Below are 24,876 nucleotides of genomic sequence, written 5' to 3'. Positions count from 1 at the left end.
AGGCAGGATCACCCAGGGCAGGTTGCACAGGAATGTGTCCAGTCAGGTTTTGAAGGTCTCCAGAGAAGGAGACTCCACAATCTCTCTGGGCAGTTTGTTCCAGTGCTCCATCACCCTCACAGAAAAGAAGTTTTTCTTCATGTTGAGGTGGACTTTCCTGTGCTGCAGTTTATGCCCATTGCCCCTCATCCTATCACTGGGCACTACTGAAAAGAGACTGGCTCCATCCTCCTGACAGCCACCCTTCAGATAGTTATAGACATTGATAAGGTCCCCTCTCAGCCTTCTCTTTTCCAGACTAAACAGCCCCAGGTCTCTCAGTCTTTCCTCATAAAAGAGATGTTCCAGTCCCTTAATCATCCTTGTAGCCCTCTGCTGGACTCTTTCCAGAAGTTCCCTGTCTCTCTTGAACTGGGGAGCCCAGAACTGGACACAATAGTCCAGATGAGGCCTCACCAGCACAGAGTAGAGGGGGAGGATAACCTCTCTCGACCTGCTGTCACACTCTTCTTAATGCACCCCAGGATACCATTGGCCCTCTTGGCCACCAGGGCACATTGCTGTCCCATGGAGAACTTATTGTCTACCAGGACTCCAAGGTCCTTCTCCACGGAGCTGCTTTCCAGCAGGTCAACACATAACCTGTACTGGTGCATGGGGTTGTTCCTCCCCAGGTGCAGAACTCTACGTTTGTCCTTGTTAAATTTCATGAGGTTCCCCTCCACTCAACTCTCCAGTGTGTCCAGATCTCATCGAATGGCAGCACAGCCTTCTGGTGTATCAGCCACTCCCCCCAGTTTTGTATCATCAGCAAACTTGCTGAGGGTACATTCCAACCCTTCATCTAGGTCATTGATGATGTTGAACAAAACTGGACCCAATACTGATCTCTGGGAAACACCACTAGCTATAGGCCTCCAACTGGACTCTGCGCGGCTGACCACAACCCTCTGAGCTCTGTTGCTTAGCCAGTTCTTGATCAATCTCACAGTCCACTCATCCAACCCATACTTCCTGAGCTTCACTATGAGGATGTTATGGGAGATAATGTCAAAAGCTTACTGAAGTCAAGGTAAACCACATCCACTGCTCTCCCTTCATCTACCGAGCTAGTCACTCCATCATAGAAGGCTATCAGATTGGTCAAACACGATCTCCCCTTAGTGAATCCATGCTGACTACTCCTGATAACTTTCTTTTCATCCCTGTGCCTAGAGATGGCCTCCAGAAGGAGCTGTTCCATCACCTTCCCAGGGATGGAGGTGAGACTGACAGGTCTATAATTTCCCAAGTCTTCCTTCTTGCCCTTTTTGAAGACTGGGGTGACATTGGCTTTCCTCCAGTCCTCAGGCACCTCTCCCATTCTCCATGATTTTTCAAAAATGATGGAGACAGGTGTTGCAAGAACATCAGCCAGCTCCCTCAGCACTTGTGGGTGCATCCCATCAGGGCCCATGGATTTCTGAGTGTTCAGTTCAGCCAAATGATCTCTAACCCTCATCAACCAGTGGAGAATTTTCCTCCCTCCAGGCTTTTTTGCTTATCTCCAGGGTCTGGGATTCCTGAGGAGTAATCTTAGCAGTAAAGACTTAAGTGAAAAAGGCCTTCAGTAACTCTGCCTTCTCTGCCTCTTCTGTCACCAGGGCTCCCACTTCATTCACCAAAGGGCCCACATTTTCCCTGGTCTTCCTTTTACCACTGATATTCTTGAATAAGTCCTTCTTGTTCTCTTTTACTTCCTTCGCCAGATTTAGTTCCAAGATGGCCTTGGCCCTCCTTGCTGCACCCCTGCATATCCTGACAACAGTCCTATAGCCCACCCAAGCGACCAGTCCCTTTTTCCACCTACTGTAAATTCCTTTCTTCCATACAAGTTTTTCCAACAGCTCCTTGCTCATCCATAGAGGTCTCCTGCCTCCTCTACTTGATTTCTTAAAGGAATGCACCGATCTTGAGCTTTGAGGAAGTGGTGCTTGAATATTAACCAACTCTCTTGGGCTCCCCTACCTTCTAGAGTCCTAGCCCATGGGATACCTCCAAGTAGGTCTTTGAAGAAGACGAAGTTAGCACTCCTGAAGTCCAGGGTCGCAATCTTACTTATGGCCCTGCTTCTTCCTTGTTCGATACTGAACTCCACCATGTTGTGATCACTACAGCCAAGGCTACCCCCAACCTTTACATCCCCAACCAGTCCTTCCTTGTTGGTTAATACAAGGTCCAGTAGCACACTTTTTGTTGGCTCCTCCATCACCTGCATCAGAAAGTTGTCATTGATGCACTGCAGGAACCTTCTGGATTGTGTGTGCCTAGCTGTGTGGCCTTTCCAACAAATACCTGGGTGATTGAAGTCACCCATAAGCACTAGGGCATGTGATTTTGAGGCTACTTCTAGTTGTTTGTAGAAGGCTTCATCTACTTCTTCTTCTTGGTCTGGTCGTCTACGGTGAACACAGTTATAGTTTTAAAGAGATATAAAGAAATACAGATTCTATCCCAACTATTCAGTCCTGTAGCATTTAGTGGTTCTTTGGCATGCTTGAACTCATACCCATCTGCTAGAAAGGCATTCTGGCCATTCAGCAAGGTGAAACCACACAGGCAGATGGTGCCAAATGACAGACTGTCAAATGCAAATAACCCGTTTCCAAAGAAATACCTCCTAATGGCAAACACCAACTAATTAGGCTGTATAAGCCATTCCAAAAATATCCTACCTATTCATATCTGTTGGCAAGATGAAGACTTAGATCATATTTCTGGGCACTCTGCCCCAATAACTCCTTTTCTGCTTAGACACCCATTTGAAGTATTCTTCTTATTATAAAGGGTTATTAGCATTCTATTTAGTACCCAAATAATTAAATATAGTTGTTTAAAAACCAAAACAACCAACTAAACAAAACTGGCCATTGACTTCTAAGAATGAGTTCCTGGACCAGGAAATTTACTTGAGCCTGGTAAATCACTGAAAAACAGCAATCCTTAGTAATCTTAATTTACTGGTGAAAAAAAATAATCTTTTAAAGACATATATTAAAGTTATGTAATAGTAATATCAAGGCAACGTCTACATTTATTTGTACATACAGTTCTATGGAAGACAGTAGGCTGGATCTTTCAGCATCTCAAACACAAGCCATTGCACAGACAATTTTTTCCATTACACAACAATAAAAAGAGTAATCGAGTCCAACACCTGCTTTACATAGCACAAGTCACTGCCAAATAAGTCATATTAGCTGTATGCTTATCCGTGCTAATATTCACATTCTAAAGACCAAGAGATAGAAATATAGAACAAATAAAAAATAATTTGGCACATTCAAATCTTCAGCCTTATCTTTTACAAGTAAGTGTTTTCAGGTATTGAAAGTCAGTCACAGATTACAACTTGCAGCTCTAAAGCCTATAAATATGTCATTGAATTCGCACATGTTGGGAAGCCAAACTAAAAGAAAATACAAAAATCTGCACTATGACTGTGTGCATAAAGCATTTAACAAAAAGAAACACAGGGACTGGCAAACTCCACAGAAGTAACTGCCTGTGTCACAGTGATTATATTTTTCAAGGCCTCATATGTATATGGTGATGAAAAACAAGCACTTACAAGTAGAATTTACAGCTCTGTTCTGTGATTAATCCTTTAAAGCTTCAGGAGAGGTAAGTTTAGGTGAACAACACTTCCAGCTCATTTCAAACCCAAGTTCAAAAGGAAACCTTTAGTCTGTGGTTAGAAACATACTGGGCAAAAAACTAAACTACGATTTATCAGTCTTCTTTATTCTGCACTCATTTAGCAGACTGTCCAAGAACAATGCTAATTCCATTTCACTGACAAAGGAAAAGATTCTACTGAAAGTAGAGGAATGAAAGCAGGTATCTTTACATAAGGTTCAAAAATAGGGTATTCATCGAGATTTCCGTAATGACCCTCAAGTGTTTTTCATTTATGAAGACCCCTTTTCCCAAGAAATTGCATTGATCACTGGTGAACAGTTAGCTCTCTGAAGGCTCTCCCAAACTTTTCTGACTACCTAGCCTGTATTTTTATATAAGGTACACATACACCTCTAAATATCCATTCTTTTTTTCTTGCTTGTGAAAGCCGAACACTACTACCTAATAGCCAGAAGCTTGCATAAAGAATATGAGCCTTCTGCCACACAACTGGGCATCTAATTTTGTACTTCATAGTCAATTGGTTCTTACGCAGTCGATCTCATGAGAACAGTTTAGATCCCACACCCATGACTATGTAGTTTCCTTAGTATCTTGCTGTAAGGCACTTTCTCACACAAATTTTTAAACATATCAAGTAACTTACCACAACCAGATCTCCATTAGCTACCATTTTGTTGACAAGAAATTATGGAATATTAGAAGCAAGGCAAGATGCCATTCTATGATAATGACCTTTAAGAGGTCTTGCATATCTGAAACGTTTATCTTAAGTACTTTCAAAAGTGTCCTTCTGTTTATAAGAGAAAAAAATAAATTAAAAAATGAAAAATGTGTCCATGCTCAAAGTATTATTATTTAGACTTAGAAACACTGTAAAAAAACATAAAATAAAGAATATAAGATAAATATTTTACTTCCATTCACAAACATGCTGTATCCTCTTTTATTCCTATCGATATCAGTTCCTACTAACTGCAGTGACAGCAGAAAGATTCATATATATATGTGGTGAACCCACTGTTCAGAAAGACAATAAACAGTGAATTCCAGTTCTGTAAACACACCTTATTTCAAATGTTTATTGTATTCAGCATCAGAATTCTGACTGATGTCAATTTAAATAAATGCCATGCCCAAAGACTAGAATTAGCAACTGTTTTTTGTGTGTGATACATGTATTTCATCCAGTACATTCCTGATGCTTTCTACACAAACCTCTTCTTTCTGATGTTTCATACAGGCTTGCTTCCATATCTCTTCAAACCTTTCATCTGAAATGTTCATGCCAATGTTGCGGAGTATTTGTGCAAGCTACAAAATAATACAATTCACATAATTCTGGTCAGCATTTTCCCTAAACTATAGAGTCTGGCTTTTACATATATTAGCAATCTCTATTTGCTGAAGAATATTTTCCCACTCTTAAATAAAAACTAAAAAACATCCTGCATCCTTAACCGAAGTTCCTATTTAAGTAATTCTGAATCTTATTGGGATGAAAGCTGTGTTGTACAAAATTATCCTTAGTTAATAAAGTAATATTGATACAACTACAACATTGGAAAAATCAAACACAGAAGATTCAGGGAAAAGTAAACATTTTTTTAAAGCCCTAAGTCAAGTCTTGTTTATCCATTGTATTTTTAAGGTTTGCAGTTATTGACATAAACCAGATTACATTATTGTCTTCATTTCACAGCAAGAATACTATACACAAGATCTTCAGTTGGTATAGATAAATGGGTGAGGTGACTAAAATGAAATGGTTCACATCAACTTTGGATCTGGCTATAGTTTTACACCAAAGTAATTCAGCAGAAATATTTTTTTCCATACTTTCTCACTTGGATGCTTCCTGCTGCATGCCTAATTACACTGACCTGTTGACTCGTTAGAGGAAGGTGGCTTTAGAAGAATATTGACATGACTTGTGCTTCTTTTACTATAAGCACACGTTTGGCTTCTTCATTTGTATCGTGTGTGTGTGCACATGTGTTATATTTATGCTCTGGAGATTTTATGCATGCTTTGATAAAGTAAGACCTTTAACACAGTCAAATCAACCTTGTTTGTCATCTTTCACTAAAACTGTCTTATGTATAAATATAGGCCTGATCCACAGTACAACAAATCTGCAGCTTCATCTTAGCCAATAAATCTATGACAGTTTATGCCTGCTGAAATTACAGGAGGAAAACATGGACTAAGTTTTGTTTCTTTAAGCATAGGTCTTGTTTCAGTTAAATCAATATTATATTATATTGATAATATATTTTTATATATTATATAAATATATAAATTATATATATTATATAAATATTTATATATTATATACATATCTGGATACAATTATATCCAGATTTGATCTAATGTCTTCAACAAACCAGTGAAATTTAAAAGTTAAACTACAAGCAATATTCAATTACAGGATACCACTGCAGGGACCATAAAGAACCACATGCTCTCATAACTTGGTTTCACCATATTAAAATACAACTCTGTCCAGGCTCATCAACAACCATAAAATAATCACTGACTAAACCACAGACTATTAAGTGTGAAGGAGGAGTTAAACTGACCCTTACCTATTACCAATGTGATCATGTTGAATATAAATTACACACTATTACTCAGTTACGTAACTTCTATTCTCTTCAATAGACTAGGACAAATTCCAGTGAAGAAAACAGCAGGCCCTGGAACTATTTTGTTCTTTTCTAACATGAAGAGTCACCTCATGAAACTCCTTTACAGTCAAATTTGCATTCATTTCTACAGGCCTATGCAAAAACTGGTAGTATTAAATGACTCTGGCCTTTCATACAATAATTTCATTAGCTATTACATGTTTGAAAATATTAATGCTCCATATCAAAATAAATCAAAGACCATCACTAAAACACTGAAACAGCCCATTTCATAAGTATAGGGTGATTTAACCACATGTGATTAACCACACACAGAGGTGGTTCTGTACTGAACTCTCTATAGCCTGTACAGTCTACAACAGAGTATGACATCTCAGGCCCCATTATAACTTCAGAGAAGTTCTATCTAGTGCTTGACAGGTATAATGGGCTTCCCAATGAAGCATGAATTCTATTTACTGTTAGCTATATTCTGAATTTACTGATTTCCTGCTTCAGAGCTAGATTATAAAATGGTAAATGCTCATGTACACGACATTCTGACAAGCCATTTCATGGACATGTATACAATATGACACCACACCTTTTACAACCCCAACCACTAATTAGCAACATTCTTTTCTGTAAAATATATACTCCAGTTCCAGATCCACTTTCAAATGTGACTGAATATTTAATATAACGACTAGTATAAAGGGAGAGGTTGTCACGCTTCTTTTTTCTTTTTAGATTGGAATGTCACATTTTGTTACAATTGTCTCATAAACTGTATTTCAAGTAGTGAAGTTATCTCTTATTATTTTTTCACCAGAAAATGCATACAAATGTAGAAGCAAAAAAGTAAACAATTTTGAAGAAGGAGCAAAGTTGTTTTCATTGTTATGTGGGGAGAACTCTGGGCTGTGAGATAACAGAGTGGTAGCAGCCCACAGTGATATCAGACGGAAAAATCACAGAGCCCCCACATAAGTCCCTACAGTCTCACATCCTATCTTTCTCTTTAGAAATATGAGATGGCACAGCACTGGTGTGTGACTCCCTACATCCTCTATCACTCTACAAGTCCTTTGCAGATCTGAGCCTTTGACCCTGACTCAGCAGAGCACTTAAAAGATATATTCAAGGAGGTTGCTGAGTTCGCCATTAGCAAAACCTGCAAGTTTGTTCGGGGAGAGACACCTTGGGTAAAATTTTCCACTGACCATCACTCTGTGATAGAAACTAGTCTTACATACCAGTAAAATGCTTCTTGTGGGGCTTTTTAAGACATCTACTCATAGACTAACTTAGGTTGGAAGAGATCTCTGGAGATCATCCATCCAACCATAATCAAAGCAGGGCTAACATTGCTGTTAAACCATGTTGCTTGGAACCTTGCTCAGAAATTTGAGTATGTCTAAGGATGGAAATTTCACAACTGCTCTGCTCTTCTCACATTGCAGAATGATGAGTCATAGACTCTTAAGTCCTAGATTAATTACTAACCCTTGTCTGACACAGCATTTGAGCATGTGAGTAGCAACAACCTGACATACTTCCTTATATTACTTATTGAAGTTATATCTCAAAAAAATTAATATCTACCACCTTTATGAATAATTTTGAACATGAAGAGTGCATATTTTTTCAGATAGTTGAATGGATGTGAAGAAAGATGGTAATGTTGCAACAATGAATTTTACAAGCTGTTTATTTGATAACACGACTTTCCACTCCCACGTGGCTAGAGGTACACTTATCTTGGAAGAATGTTCTGAAGAAATGCACTATACCTCTGCCTTTGGTCTTGTTTTAAAAAAGTCTCTTTCATACACTCCCTTTTGACTGAAGACAGAAGGGAACAATAATGCATAAGCATTGGCCTCATCACCATAATTAGTTCTGTCACTGATGCGGCGAATTCGAGGAGCAGGAATATCTGAACGAACAGTTGGAACACCACACACTGGATAACCTGTGGAAATCAATCAACAGGTAGCATGGAAAAGCCTGTATGTAAAGATAGTGCCAGGAAGGATAAAACATTTTGTATGAAATAAAAATAAATTTGATACTTCTTCTCACATAGGTTCTATAAGAAGTAATATAATTTTCTTCCTCATCTCTTTTTTCCTACTTTCAGAATTCCTAGCTTCATCTATATCATGAAGCATGACAACAGGAAATTCTGCAGTAATATTCTAGCATATATCCAGTACTTCCAGCTGAAAACATTTTTAGGTGACTCCAAGAAGATGTTGTTCTCCTAAAATTACTAGCATAATTTCTCACAGACATCTAGATTAACTTTCACGTTTTGAATGGATTAACCATGCCAAACATCCAAGCCATGCCAATTTCCAAGACATAACCCTAAACAAACTTAGTTTAGATAAATTAATTCACTAATGTACAATAGTAGAACCTTTGCAATACTTTTTTAACTCATTCTTGATTTTGTCTTAAATAATGCTCAGAAGTGAGAAGTACAGTCCACTGTACTTACAGGTTGTTGGGAGACCACCTACTACAGCATTATACTGAGAAGAAGTTGTTTGGTAATTTGCAAATACATGATCTGTTGATCCTTTAATTGGTTTTGGTGTCTTCTCTGAGCTTCCCAGTTCTTTTAACAGAAGATCTTCCTGCTTCAGCAGTGGCTCATCTTTTATCTTTGTGTCTTCAGGCGTAACAGGAGCATCTAATTTTTTCCCTACAAACAAAAGTTATGGTACAGCCAGGTTTTATCATCAGCACATTATAGACTAAGAGGTAAAAACCATTGCTTGAATCCTTGAAAAACTATAAAGTAGGTAACAAAATTAATCTGAATTTCTGATAATGATTCTAAGAGATTTCTTACTTTCTCCTGATTTATGGGACATTCTCAACATGCAACACTGAACTCCAGGGTTCTGAAAGACATTTGTATCTGAGGCTCTGCTGGTGGCGGGCAAGGACTAAAGGCACTCTCTAAATCCTACTCTTCTGAAGGAGCACCTTGTCTGCAACAGTAACGTCCTTTCAATAGGTATTCTAAGAACAAGATCATCTCCATAATTTCCCAGTATTGTGCCACCTACCTTTTGTAATTATTTTTTCTTCAAACTCTTTAACAGCCATTTTGTCTTTCCAGTTCAGAAAGTTTGCAAACTCCAAATAATTAATCAGACCATCTTTATCCAAATCACAATAGTCAAATAAGGAATCCAGCAGCTCCTCATCTAGATTCAAATTAAGCTGAAAACAGGACTTCCGTAGGTCATCCTTGCCTACCATTCCATCACCATTCTATCATAAATAAAATAAAAGTTGTTGTAATAGCCATTATAAAAAGGGTTCACCAAAAGGAACATATACATATATGTGTGCCGGCACACCGTTTCAGAAGAGTAACATTGCTGAGTACAAAAAGAAACCCTGAGTAATTTAGAAATTAAGATCTGAATATAAAAGTGTCAATAAATAATTTTCAAATTCAACAATATAGTGATTTGAGAGTAAAAAAGTGTGACAGGCTATTGTGACAAGTTAACAACCGAATCATAAATGTTGAGGCAAAGCCAAGATTTCTTTTGAAAGTAAGGCATCAATCATTCTGTATACATTACAATTAATGTTATATATAAAATGTCAATTTTTTTTTTTCCCCAGAGAGACAAAAAGAAAAGATCTGAAATTCTGATGCTTGGTGATGCAGTCAAAAAGTACAGCTTGGAAGAAAAGATGAACATAATCCCTTCAACCATTTTAAGAAGAAATATCAAATTTTGAAGAGCAAAAAATGCTAAGATTATTCCTGCTCACATGTCTCTTGCTCGCTGTTAACTTGGATATTCCAAATACTGCTCTGTTTAATTCCACAGCATATCACAGTAGCTTAAACACACAGTAACTATGAAGTTACCTTGCTTTTATAGTCTTCATCTATTTTGCCTTGCTATGCTTGTGTTTCTTCATGTCTCTATGTCCATAGCACAGGAGAGCTAATGTCACACATTCCTTTACATTTATACTTTTTCAAAGCACTAACCTTATCATAATGCCTGCATGCTTCTAGTAACATGTCAAAATTCTCATAGTTAGCTTTCTTCAAACTTTGACGAACTGCAGCCAAGACAGCTCTCTCTCTGTCTTTACCATGGAGGACCTCACATGGAACCCGGCAATGAAGAAGATCACCAACTCCTATAAAAACAAACACTTCCTCAATTAGTTGCTCATATACAGAAAATTGACATTTTAAAGAAATGGCTTACAGTCTTAGGGAAAAGGACAATTTTAGTTTTGCGATCTGATTTTTCAGCACTGATGAACATTTGATACAGCCAATTCATTAAAAGATCAAATGGTCCATATGATAATTTCTCTACTTACATGCAGTTAATATGAAAAATTTTGAAACATCTTACTATAGCTTCACAAATCCATCCACTGCTTCCAAAAGCTTCTGACAGCAGTAAGTTACTCAATGTCCAAATAGTTGAGAGCAGAAGAACATATATTACTAATCTATCACTTCCAGTCTGTCATATTTCAGGATACTTACAAGAACCAATGGAAAAGTCAATGTAATATTTCAGATAATTATATACCATTGATTTCTAGAAAGACAATGTACTATTTTTGTGTTACTTTTCCCATTTTCTACGTATCCTAACTCTATTAGTATTTTTAAACACTTTGGCGCACTGAACTACAGTCTTCATCCAAGACCTCAAGACACCAAGGTCCCTTTCTAGAGTGCAAGAAGTTCATTCAGTGTACAAAAACAAATAGGAGTAGCTCACCTAATCCCCTTCTAACAGCAATGTACAAGCACTATTTTCTACTTGTTAATAACTACTTTTTTTGTTCAGTTCCTTCTGCTGTTCCTTATAAGACACGCATACCTACACATTTAGAATACTTAATTTTATTACACTACCTAGTAAAGCATGTACAAAAGCTTATGCAGAATTTGAGTAAGACTTCTGTGGTCTTGACTAATTAAATAACTTTGAGCCACGCACATTTTTTGCTGCCTTAATATTCACTGTATTCCCTAGTTATTAAACATAATGTTAAAACAACATCAATCCCAACACTGACTGAGCTGACTAGCTTTCAAAATTTTGACATAATTTTCATTCATATTTTTTAATTTTCATTGTTTTCTGTCTCCCTGCTACCTTCAAAAACTTATTATTTATTGCTTGTTATTTCTACTCTATTTATAGAAGTGCTAGAAAAATCATTGAGAGGAAAGACATGTAATTGCTTAAATAGCCATTTTAACTTCATTACTTAGATGTCAATATGAGCTTTCTGCTATTTCTCATTTTGTTTACATTCAGATATAAAGTCTTTAAAATGAAGAAACAAACAAACAAACAAAAACTATCATCCAGAAACTAAAGTTCCTTTATTTCTGGCATTCATATTTTTCCCACTATCAACTTCAATTCTTCTCAAATTCTCCCTCCAAAAATCTAGTCACTGTTAAATTCTTGCACCTTGTCTCTAAGATTTTAGGAAAATTATACACTACACAACCAAGAGTAATTACTTTAGCATAGTTTCATCAACAAGTTAAGATTTTGTTCTGCCCCTGACCTTACCATATTCATCTGGACGGAGTGACATTCCAAATGTATGGCCTGGAGGAACATTCATGGTTTCTGCTATACTGTCAATAAGCACATTTCTTTGTTAATTGTCGAAAAATAAGCCCTATGCTATTACGAAAAAGGAGTGATCATCTGTTACATAATTAGGGATGATACACATGTTCACCTGAAATGTGTTTATCAGTACTTTGCTTCAAAGTTGTCATTCCGGAAAAGCATCCCTTTATAAACCCATTTAGAACATTTGCTGTTTGTAACATAACACAACCAAATGTAAACATTAACTTTTTGAACATTATAAAAGGAAAAACATTCTATGCTAAAATATTTTCTTTTCTAAGACGATAGAAATGAGTGAGAAAAGTCCTTGTAACATACTTGTCAAATAGTAGGAATGTTTAGGGCAAACCAGATCTCCATCTGAAATAATGTCTCCAAATAAACTACTTTTGGAGAAAGTGGAAAAATTGAATCACATCTGTGCTTCTTCACATGCAATTATGTGTCTACCAAAAGCAGCAACCAAGCCAATAACCACCTGGAAAACTTGGCCTAGTTTTACTTACCAGAAAATGAGGATGCTGCTGGTGACATTAAAGAACTGTTTGCTTATTTCTTAATTTCAAAAAGATGCAATGTTCATTTTATATCTATATTTAATAATTAAAACTGTTACATGAATCAGAAATCTCCATCAAAATTGAAAAGACAATCAGTGCTTTGTTCTAAAATATAAAACAAACAAACAAAAAAAATCCACACAGAGATGGAAGCACTGTAATCTAAAAACTACTATGTGTATTTTTCTTCTACCATTTTCATGTTACGCATAGAATGTGGATGGTGTAAAATTCACTAAATAAAATTAGGTTGTCTTGTGTCTGTCTTGTAATATTAGTGCTGGGTTTGAGCTTGCACTGCAACCCATATTCCCTGACTGATCATACTGCCTCATGTTGCTCACACTCCAGGTCTACTTCACAATAAGCTAGGACACAGTGAAGGGGGGAGGAGAAACGGGCTCACATTTGTTTTCACTCCATACAGGTACTATGGGCATAGTTCTCCAGAGTCACTTAAGTCTGTGATCTTGAGCTTAAAATTAAACTTTGAAACCAAAGTCAATAATGTTGTTTGTGAGTCTTCAAATACAATTTTGCAGAAATCTAGAGCATATGCAAAGACAGTCTTTGTATACATTCAGGAACCCTAGATTTGTAGCACAGATGGATCCTGAATACACTGTATCTTAGGACTACTGTAGCCCTTCATGAGCACTGTTTTGTAAAATTAAAAAGCTGTTCCAGATCACCTAAGGTTTATGTAGAATTGTAATGATTTAACTGCGATTGATACACACTGCTAGATAATAACACAATTTAGTTCCATGTCCTTTTCCAAGGTAGTAATAAAGTAAGAATACAGGTGATATAACAAAGATGACCAAAAATTGTGTCAGAGTGAAATGATCAAATCTCCAAACAATAGGTGAGACATTTCAGTTCTTTCAAACCTTCCTAACTGCAAAAGACAAGGAAAAAAATGAAGTGTTATGGTGTGCTTGTAATTTGGTTGGTGCAAATTTGACCAATTCAGGTATAGACCACTTAAACAGTAAGACTTAACTTCACCACATAGACACAATACAGCCCTCATTAGTAACTTGGGTACTTACCAGCCTAATAGGGCAAGTAGAAAGTCGCTTTCTGTAATGGACTGCTGCAGTGGAAGCACTGAGCGCACAGTTATAATTTTTACCCAAGACAGAAAAAGATACTGGATACTTGGCAAACGCGATTGAATTTTGTTCTTGGAAGATATCCTTGCTTACTTACGGATCAAGGACTTTTCCAAGTTGAGGTTGAAATTTTTCCTTGAAATCATCACTTCGTTTTGATATGATTTTTGCCGCTCTCTTCCTACAAATTGTGAAAATAACTGTCATACATATTTGTTTAACAATATTCAACAATTTTTCAATAATATTAAAAAATATTATTATATGTTAGAAGAAAACAGCAACTCCTCTGCAAGACAAACACAAATGTAGTAATTGAAAAACCTTGCTATTTAAAATCAAAAGTGTCTTTATGTAATGCTGAAGACATGCCAAATGCTGTTATATTATGGTAGAACTGATTTGGATAAACTCTTCCGAAAATTACTCTTTGCCTTTTCTTTTCAGTTCAATATAGCTAAGAATGGGATTGTGAGATGTAAAATTATCTTTGAATATGAAGACTCACTCTTCTTGAGAACTCACACCACCAATTAACTTGTTAACTCACTGCAACTTACGATTGCAGATCATAGAGCCAATTTAAGGAGTTGGATACACTTCGCCCATCTTTAAAGTGAGGGGTTTCTATTCCATAAACAAAAGACTTGCTGAAGTTTGGAGAGTCATACTTCCTATTTATTGCTTCCCCTGTGGAAAAAGTAAGCATTTCAACCTGTATAAAACACTTCAGGAAGAAAATTGTACTAAGTATCTTCATTCTTAAGACAAAACAATAAAGAAACAAAAGCAAATAACTGATTAAGAATTCTGTTCAACTAAAGATAACTGATTTCCATTCCCTGTGTTTATTAAGTAGTTAATTGTAAAAAGTAAAGATAAAAGGCAAAATAAAATGCAAAAACTGCTTCACTGGTAAAATAGTTGGATATCCTTTTATGTCTGACTAAAGACAAGCCCAACAGAATGAAAAAATACCAGGTAGCCTAAGTAATGAGGGTCATGCAAACAAATCACTTTTTAATGTCCATACCAGAGCAGAGATGTGTACCATTTAATTTACAATTTGTTAAAAAAAAGACTAAAATAAAAAAATGTTTTTGAGGTGCTGCACTTTCAGATACACTCTTGCTACATTGACTTCAATGGAAATTTTGCCACTGACTTCACTGTAAACAAGGTATTACCCTACTTGTTCATGAATCTATTAATTCAGTCCCGACTATAAAATGAAGTTTCACGTACAAGGTAAGTACTATGTGTAAATGAGCTGCAAGCACATGTTTCTTGTCACAGAAAAAAAGTCATTATGTTTTTCAAGCTCTTTTCAATCACATTTTTAAAAGAATGGCGATTAGAACTTTCAAAAAATATTATTCACTGCTTGCTTTCTAATAAAGGCTTCCTCTGGCTATATGGCAGCATGGAGTTTTTATGTTCCAAACTGGGGCACGTAGTTGACTTTTGTTTTTTTTCTGTCTGTTTGTCTGGTTTTGGCTTGGCCTCTCCATGATCTTGTGGATGGAAGTTGAAAAGGAGACATAAACAGATAATGAATAATTCCACTAAAACACCTAAGAAAGGTGGGGAAGAGGGGAAATAAAATTACAAGTTTGGCCAATTTATACTAACAATACTTGTAGTAGAATTTCTCAGTGAGAGAACACAGTACTATAATTTCACTTCTATGTAACTGCTTCCTTAAAACCAAAATATCTGTATTGCAGTTTCTTACATGTTTGGCCTACACCTACAAAACTGTTGGTACTAGTGCAATAGGCAATTTTATTATAATAATAGTCTTATTGAGCAGCAACATAAGTCTCACCCTAAGTGGAAATGATGGAACTGGGAAAAATAGAAGTGGCTGCAAAAGCAATACATGTACTGCATTTCAGAGTGCTATTTGTCACTCTGTTCCTGTGCAGACCTATGAGATAAAGGGTAGCCATCCCTGAGCAGACCCCTTCACACAAGTACAGCCCCCAGAAGCTGAAACAGTGGAGGCACAGTCCACTGGAAGGGCAGAGATGGAGCCTGTGGGGCAGACTCATAGGCAGGATGGTGTAGGCTGAGAAACCTGCACTCCAAAGAGCCAGTCAGCAGCCCGAAATTCCTTGTAACCAGAGCTTGATGCTGAGCTCCCCAGCAGAAAACCTAGCTGCCCTGAAATTATGTTTGGATCCTGATAAAAGAGGAGAACCAGGGATGAAAGTACTGGAATAGGTTGGGCTCACAGCCTGTGGCTTTAAGCCTGAGATTACTCTTGGTGGCATTGACAATGCCAAACTCAGTAAGAAACCATGGCATCTCTGAGTTTCTAGCTTCCTGGAAACACTTTGCTTTTCAAATAGCACCCAAAAGAAATCAGGCTTCCAACTCCTTCATTAAGTTCTTATACTAATACACCCACCACGAAATGATCTACAGTTCTAGAAACAGGTCATGCTCTCTCAGTTGCATAAAAGTATTTTTTTACAACATTACTTTTAGAAAGAATGTTATATTAATACAGTAGATAAAGTAATAGTTTATATCTCAAAAAACAGCATACTATATGTGTTGAAGTCACAAGGAGGAACAATTACCTTTATTTATATCAGAACTTTCTATGCGGCTTCTTATAATTCTTTGAACTTACCCATATAATAATCATTATGTGACACAATATACAGATCATGTCCTTCTCTAGCTTCTTTATCCACTTCCTCAGAAGTTTTTGGTGGATTTATAAGCTCTCCAGCTGATACATCTGGAAAGTAAGGAATAAATATATGGTTGGGGGAGGTAAAGGGGATGGGTGTTTTGTTTCGTTGGTTCTTAATTTTAAACAATATCTTGTTAGAGAAGATGCTAATACTGTGGTACTTCTTACCACATTTCTAGTCAATCTATAGGAATCTTACAACATAATGACCTGGGACTAGAGAAAAAAACCCACAGAGACTGAGATTAACATAACTGTTGCAAGAGAGCTACATGGTCAACACATATATGTGATTTGCTCCAGTCTATAGAGGAAAGATTTACAGATCAAGGTAATATCTTTTATTAGACTTATTAGAATAGCTGGGAAAGGGAAGGTAAGTTGTCAGCTACCTAAACAGTTCTCCAGGGAAATCTACAAAGACAGATTTGGAACAGAGACAAAAGCCCTACTAGTTACCAAATGTTCTCAGTTGTTTGTTTCTTCATCATAACTGAAAAATACTAGTATGTTTTTATGCCTTTCAATAACTGCTATAATAATAACTTTTCTATTAAGCTGGAATTGTTGGAAGCATAGAATATGGGCTACATATTAAACTGAAGATTATCTTGTACTTAGAAGAAATATGTTTTAACGCTAAATTTTCCTACCTTGGATGACTTTTGTTCCAAATGTAGTATTAATTATATCCAAGCCCTTAGGTAACATAGAAGACTGATCATGTGATCTGCCCAAGGGTGCTTGACGATTACTAAAGTAGATTGCTTCTTTTTTGTCTTGTATTTTTTGTTGAAAATTAGTTTTAGGAGGTGGATTTATCAATGAAGCTCCCTACAGACATCACAAACAACACAAGTGGCAGGAAAACCAGGAAAATTTAATCATTCACACGTCAATATGGCCACCCCCTTCACACACACATGAAATCGTAAATGTTCCGAATTTTATCTAACAAGGTGCAAAACAAAACTGTTTTTTTGGGAGAAGACCACTAATAATCAATGCTATGCTAAATCTCCATCTAAATAAAATACATATTGCAAGACAGATCTTATTTTTATGCGAGTTTTTCCACTTGTTAGTTTATACAATTGCAGATTGCAGCCTTTCTGTTCTTAGCGTATATTAGAAACTATAGTCAACTTATAATATGGCCAAAACTTCACTGTGAAAATGATTATAGTTATGACATCTTTAGAATGAAGTGTCCTGGTGCTTATGATTAAAAACATCTATTGCCTAACAGTTAAGACTATCTATTCTCTAAACCGCTACATCCAATTCTGCCGATGCAGAATTTAAAGATAATATTTCAAGATAAACACTAATATTGCATCCTAAAACAACATACCAACAGAAATTACTTCAGCAGGATTTTCACAGCTTAGCACTAGGTTGGACAATTTTTTTTTCTCAGTGTACACACTGGCCTTGGGTCAATAGAACTTACTTGTAAATTAGGTCAACTTCAAAGGGAAAAAAAATCTCAAAAACAGAAGATTCAAAAATGACAAAACAGCGTATTTTGATCTTCCCAAATAATTTCATTTTTCAGGTTACCCATCAAAGTAACGGGTACTCTAAAGAGGGTTTATAACTAGACTCTTGTTGAATGTTACATAAAGAAATACTGAAAAAAGTAGTAGTAAACACAATTGATCCAAACCCATGCTTAGTGAGTTCTCTAAGATTCCAACTCTTCCTCCAGTTAAAATGTAAATAATAATGCAAAGTGAAACAGCCTTCAACAGACAGTACAGGCTAAACAAATCACTCCATTCAACATAAGCTTCTGAGGAGCAACATAAAGAACCTGGGTTTTTTTCATTTTGGATATGCCTAATAAATGTCCTACTCAACAACCTCTAATATCAGGACTTATGTGTTTCAACCTGAAGACCTATTTTTGATACCTGAACTCCTCTTTGCCTCAACTTCTGAATTTGTAAAATTGAAAACTATTAATTTACAAGCTCAGCTGATGACATGCATCATAAAAGTGTATTTTACTAACACAACTGTTATTTTTAGAGATTTGAACAATAATTATGTGATAAAATCACCAATTATCTCTTCAGTTGTTTGATTACAGATTACAAAAATAATTTCTGAAGTAAAGAATACACACAAAATAGTCTGACATATCCAAAACATCACTTTTTAGCTAACAAAATCAGTTTCAACCCAAAGGTAAGAAAGAATATATAATAATTACACTGAACTATAAACACATTCTCAGATAGCAGTTCTCTCGCTAAGAGCTCAACAGGTTTACCTCTGTAATCAGTAAAGAAGAAAGCAGCAAAATTTATTGGTAGAAGACTATTCATTAACTTAAATGTGGAAATGAAATTAATAATTCAGTAGTCATTGCAAAAGTTAAGTCACTGGTAAGATAAAAGTCACTGAACTTCAAGTGTTTTCCTATTTCAATCATGCCAGTCAAATCCTATGAATTGACCTCAGAATTCAGATAATCCACAAGAGTGGTGAAACGCTGCAGTGTAAATCACTCAGCTATGTACCTTTATCCCTGACTATGAAGAAATCAGTTGCTCTTATTAAGGACATTCTTAAGCGGTCCATTCTTAAACAAAAGTAAATGAGTCACATTCTTACACCAAGTGAAGAACATGACTCTACGCCGTGTGTCAAGTGAGCTGCAATGTCAGGATCATCTGCTCTGCCGTAGAATATTCGTTCAGCACCAGGAGCTGGATTTGTTGTATTTCGAAACTTTCGCACAGTAGTTGGAGTAATAGGCTATATACAAGGCAAAGCAAAAACAATTTTACACCAGATATTCACAAAATATTAACGAAAAGAAAATGTACTGCAGCCATTTCAGTGACATTCCACAGCAGTAAGAACAAAATTTGAGGACATTTTAGGGCTGTAACACATGCATATGCTCCTGCAGATGCTGATATTCTGACCATAAGGTCAACATAGCCCAGCCTAAATTTTATCAAACCAGCAACAGAAGTAATGAGAGAGTTGCTAAGTTTCAACTATCTGGTTCCATGTTTAAGGTGGATAACAGCTTCTTCACGTATACTTCATGAGAAGTAGATGCTACATTTGTTAACTTCAGAAACCTTCAACCTGATTCACAAGAATTCCACCATCAATGAAGCAATTACAGAAATTATTTTAACCACAGCTGTTGTTTTTTTAATTATCCATTTAAAGGGACAGATGCTATTTAAGGGATCCATTTAAGGGATCCACTCTTCAGGGACATGTGGAAGGGCCAGTGGGAAGCACAACTGTGAGGGCCAGCCTTGATATAGAAGGACCTCCAACAGAAGTAATAATAATTCCTAATAATAATCACTATCATTGTACTACCAGAGAAAAGCTGTCTAAAACAATTCTATTTAGTCCCATCTAAGTATGCATCATCATTTTTGTAAAACATGCAGAGTGAAAAAGAACTGCCAGAAGCGTTTTACAATCCTACCAGCTATTCTGTATGACCCATGTGACAAAAACCAACACTGAAAACAACCCAGTAGTTTCTAAAGGGATGTAGAAAAAATTACTTAGTTTTCACTGTTTTGTTTTGGGTTTTTTTAGGGCCTGTCTCAAAGCACAATCACAAATGGGAAATTATTACAAGTTTCACAAGTGGAGTCTGAAAAAACAACTCACCCTGGGTAAAACCTCAGTGAGGCAACTCGCAGCTGTATCGCCAGTGGGAAGCAACCTTCCAGCCTAAACAATACAATCAAAAAATAAGCCATAACTAATCCCATTGTACTAATAAGCACAACTAGTCAAGTTGGAATCTGACACCTTGCACGAGATGTTATCTGATTGTCCCCGTTTTCACAAAAGGGGCGAAAAAAGGGAGCCACACGCATTTCTGGAGGGAGAGAGAGCGGCGAGGTGCGCCTGCCTGCCCCACACGCTGCGCCTCCTCCAGCCTCTTCCCTTAGCCCACGGCGAGACCCCGGCCCCAGAGAGGCGCAGAGAACGGTCGTGCGGCTCCGCGGCATCGGTGGGACCCCTTCGGCGAAGGCACTCACGGCCGACAGCTCGGGAAACCTGTCGGTGAACCTCCCCTCGTAGACGGGCCGCAGGTGCCCCGCCATGGCCGCCCGGGGCCGCGGCGGCCGTTTACCCGCTCGCTTGGTAACGGCGGCGGGCGGCGCCGCCTCGCGCCCTGGAGGCAGCGACGGGAGCGCTCGTGCGGGGCGGGCGGCGCGGCCGCCCGGTCTCTCTCTCGCACCCCGCACCCACCCTCCTCTCCCCTCACAGCCCGCCCGCCATCTCCTCGCACCCCGCACCCACCCTCCTCTCCCCTCACAGCCCGCCCGCCATCTCCTCGCACCCCGCACCCACCCTCCTCTCCCCTCACAGCCCGCCCGCCATCTCCTCGCACCCCGCACCCAGCGTCCTCTCCCCTCACAGCCCGCCCGCCATCTCCCCTGCACCCCCTGGAGAAAACCAGGAAAAAAATTGCACTCAGGCTGTTTTGTAACCGTCATGATCTAAGAAAATAATTAAGGTCCACCTGCAGAGGTAGTATGTTTCTTTGACCAATTATTAAAGTCCTTGAAAATCCACCAGCTTTTAGACAGGCGACTTGCGTTGTCTTTGGGTTGAAAGAAGGCCTTACACAGTCAAAAGTCTGATCAAACTTTAAATCTTTATTAATTATGCTAATAAAAAATGCGGCCCCCTTGACAAATGTTGTCACATGTATAAACATATTAATAATATATTTTATACTGAGACTGTTCCTCTAGAGAAAATTCAACTCCCATCTACACAATGGCACAGAGGTGGGTGAGAGAAGCCTGTCAGCACTACCCATGTATCAGGACACGTGAATGTTCTTACTGTTTGTCTTAAAGGAGTGAACACATTACATATCTAAACCACGGTATGCGCCTTTTAGAAACACATGGGGATTATTTCAGAAAAGCAGCATGGGTAAGACTGCACAAGTTTCACCACTATTTCAAAGCCCCTCAGCTCTTACAAAGACTTTTACTTTCAGGTCACATTTAGTAAACTCTCCCCTTCTTCCCAGCAAAACATCTACATTTAATCACATCCTGCTCCATTCTCTATAGTCCTATGACAGCAAAACCAATTTTAGATAAACATACAGACCTTAACCGTAATTAATTAGCAAACATTCCCAGCTGTTGCCATTTTATTCTCGGCTCTAACATTTGTTTGATAAGGATTTAAAATGAAGGAAGCTAAATTAAAACTGAATTCTCAGGACCTTTTCCTACAAATGGCAGATGAGAGGCTTGGGCAGCGATTGCTCTCTGATGACCGGGCCACGGGGTGACAAGGATGCCTGACGACCTGCTCCGGCTGTCGGAGGCATCGACAGTATATGACAGCACTATGATCAGCGAGCTTCTCGCATATGTTAATGTAGCTTACCTTCTCCAGGTAACGTATGTTATCTTCAGCTCTTACCTAGCTGTGGCCCTTGCTGGTGCCCTTTTTCAAAAGTGTGTTTTTCCACTGTAGACATGACTGTACTACACCACTAATATAGAACATCCACGACCACTGGGGAACTAAGGAAGCTCTTGTAAACCCTTAACATGTTCAGCTCATTTATACTTCAGTCATATTTGTTGTGCTGCTGCCAAATAAAGCAATAATTGTCGGTAGTTTAATAAATGATCAGTTGCTACATGCTTTGAGATCTGTTCTTTTGTCAGGTGCATTTCTATCTAGTAAAGGTTAAATTGTGATTTGAACAAAACTGCAGGTATTAGAAATCAGGGATGAGTTTGATCCGATTGAGAGGAGTAACTGGGTAAGGATAAAGATGTCAGAAGAAGGAACTATTTACACAGAGAAAGAGCAAAGTGTAGCATCACAAAAATTAAATGGTAATAGTATGGCCCAGGAAACTGGGACTTGAATTTTTATTCTTGTGTTTATTGCATTTCTAGCTACCTGTGCTCAAGGTATTACCATTTTGCACATTCTGTTATTTCTGATTTATTTTATTTTTACTTTTGGGGTTTTTTTCCCCAGTAGGTGGCCACACTTGCTAATTGAAAGAATCCACTCAGTCCCGATGGAGTGGGCTGTGTCAATGGCAGAAAAACAGGACCTGGCAACGTAAAAAGAGCACCTACTGCAGAAACAAGTAGAGCAGAAGGGTCCTCAGACTTCTCTGTTTTGCCCCTCTGTTTTTTTTTCAGCAGAGAGGCAGGTCCCTATGAATCAATTTGAAACCTACCAACAATATACAATGCTTCTCTGAGTTATTTTTCACACATCTCTTGGAAGGAGACCCTAAACCCCCTCAGACCAAAAACCTGCTCCTAGAAGTGCTCTCATTTGCTAGCCTCTTTGTGGAAGAGGGAGATGCCTCACTGGCCACTTTCCAGGTGCCAGAGAAAGCAGGAAAATATTTTTATCTTCAGGAGCTGCTTCTATTATAAATTACTGTGGCTACTACAGAAAACTGGCTAGTGAAAAGAACACATCTCTTTCACCTCCTATATACAAAAAACTCTACTACTAAGCTGTAAAAAATGCATCCATATTTTCACTCTCTATCAGAAAAAAATAATATTCTTAAAAATATGAATCCTTAAGTCACAGAAATGAGTGGATGAATTTGGAAAGATTTTGCCTTCATACGAATTGCATTAAAAGCAGATAGGATTCAGCCTCGTAAAAGCCAGGCTAAGTGCATTCTTAGCATATTATGGGTGGATACACAATATGAGAAAGGGCAGTAAAAGCTAAAGTTTCTTAACTCTATTTTCTAGGTGGTTTCTTAAGTCCACAGTGCAGATATAAAATGTGAATTCAATGTTTCATGTAGATGTATCCAACGAAAAAGCTGCCTCTTCTCCCTTATGATTCTGCTCATTCTAGGAATCAGTGTCATATTAATTCTTTCTTAAGGGTGAAAGTTAGTTGGTGTGCAGGAAGAATATTTGTAGGGTAGGAAGGATCTGTAGATTTTAAAGATAAGCTGATGAATTAATTTAAAAAAATTGAACTCCATTTTAGAAAAGAAGATCAAAACTTTCTTGACTTCAGCATGAATTTGTCACCTCCTGTGTCAAAAAAAATCAGAGCTCTAGAGAAATCTGTTTTGGAAAAAGTTGAACAAAATATTGCCTTCTACCGCAGTACTTCTTTACTTAACAGTACTTGTCATTTGAAAGTTACCACTATTTGCTGACATCCAATTCCCACGATATAGTGCCTTTTTCTGTCTTGTTCGGGCTAAAACTGTAGAATGGAAACTGCCTAAAACTCCGCATTTTACTTTCTTTATGAAGCACAAAGCCCCCGTGTTCTGCAACACAGTTCTCGTTCTGACTATAGTGCTGGCATGGATGGCAGTCAAAGCACTAAGAGTGTAAACTCCTTAAGGTCTCTGAAGGCCAGAGGACTCAATGTAAAATGCTGCAAATTTTGTGAAGCTCTTGAAGGACATTAGCCATGCTGATACACTTCGCTCTTGTTATTGCCTGGTTACTTTCATGGTTTTTATTCAACTCACTTATGGATAGAAAATTACTGCTTTCTATGTGCCGCACTAACTCTATATGATATGAAATGACCAGATGTAGAGAGGAAATGTACAGAGGAAATGTACAGAGAGATAGAAGAAGGACAGAAAAAATGGATATTCTAGCAGACACATGAAAAAAGTTTTGGGAAGTTTGAACAGAATAAAGAGATTCTGCATGTCCTCTAAAGTCAACTTCCATTTATTATTACGCATCTAGAGCCAGATTTAAACACAAAAAGTCTGAACAGAACATATTACTAAACTAAGCAGAGAAATGCTGAAATAGAAATCTACCTGGTGAAATCATGACCCACAACATAATTTTTTTTTGTTAACTTCATCCAACACCATTTCACTTTTGGTATTTGATGTATGACCCAAGATGACATAAAATATGAAAACATGTACACTGGCAGGGATATCTGGGTGATTTCAGAGCTTTTCTTAAACAGCTATTTGCCCAGACTACAACAGAAGAAACTCATCTTCATCACTAACATTCACAGAGACCTGTCAAGCCCAAAATAAGGTAACGGATACTCGGTTATTTGATTACTGCCGCATGCTCTCCTGCCTGTGTTTCATGCATTCACAGTGAATCTTGGCTGTTTGCTGACCCCGTATGTCAGCGTCAACCAGCTAAGAACCACTGGGGAGTTTCACAAAGCAAGAGAGACATACTATAGCTCTGTGTTATGGTCAGGCAGTTAGTTAGCCAGCAGGAACCGCATGCAACACGCGCTTTCTGGCAGCACACCGGTTATGGTAGCTCTGCTGCTGTAGGATCTGAATCTCAGAGTGTATCCCTCACGTCATCATTTTGGCCTGAAATTTAACAGACAAGAATCATGTGAGATTTGCATTCATGCTAGCAGTCTCAGCAAAATGGCCTATTTTAAGTCTGCTCAAAGAATTTTAAGGAAAAAAAAATTCTCATGACAAAATAATACATTCTTTATCATTTTTAACCCCTTTTATTTGGGAAA

General features: G+C 37.8%; 1 protein-coding gene across 1 annotated transcript; it reads right to left on the bottom strand.

Moving 5' to 3' along the window:
* Window positions 1–4,201: 4,201 nt before the first annotated feature.
* Window positions 4,202–20,465, bottom strand: EFHB (EF-hand domain family member B; the record flags this gene model as incomplete). Its single annotated transcript, XM_082015026.1, has 13 exons — window positions 4,202–4,995; window positions 8,105–8,286; window positions 8,818–9,024; window positions 9,395–9,602; window positions 10,345–10,499; window positions 11,912–11,979; window positions 13,756–13,839; window positions 14,219–14,348; window positions 16,300–16,410; window positions 17,019–17,199; window positions 18,988–19,131; window positions 20,023–20,085; window positions 20,400–20,465. 13 exons carry the CDS (start codon window positions 20,463–20,465, stop codon window positions 4,831–4,833), a joined length of 1,764 nt encoding a protein of 587 aa, XP_081871152.1. The 3' UTR covers window positions 4,202–4,830.
* Between the last annotated feature and the right edge of the window lie 4,411 nt (window positions 20,466–24,876).

Source organism: Phaethon aethereus (assembly GCF_964289735.1).
Source record: "Phaethon aethereus genome assembly, chromosome: 2".
Lineage (NCBI taxonomy): Eukaryota > Metazoa > Chordata > Aves > Phaethontiformes > Phaethontidae > Phaethon > Phaethon aethereus.
This window is presented reverse-complemented; position numbering and strand designations above follow the sequence as displayed.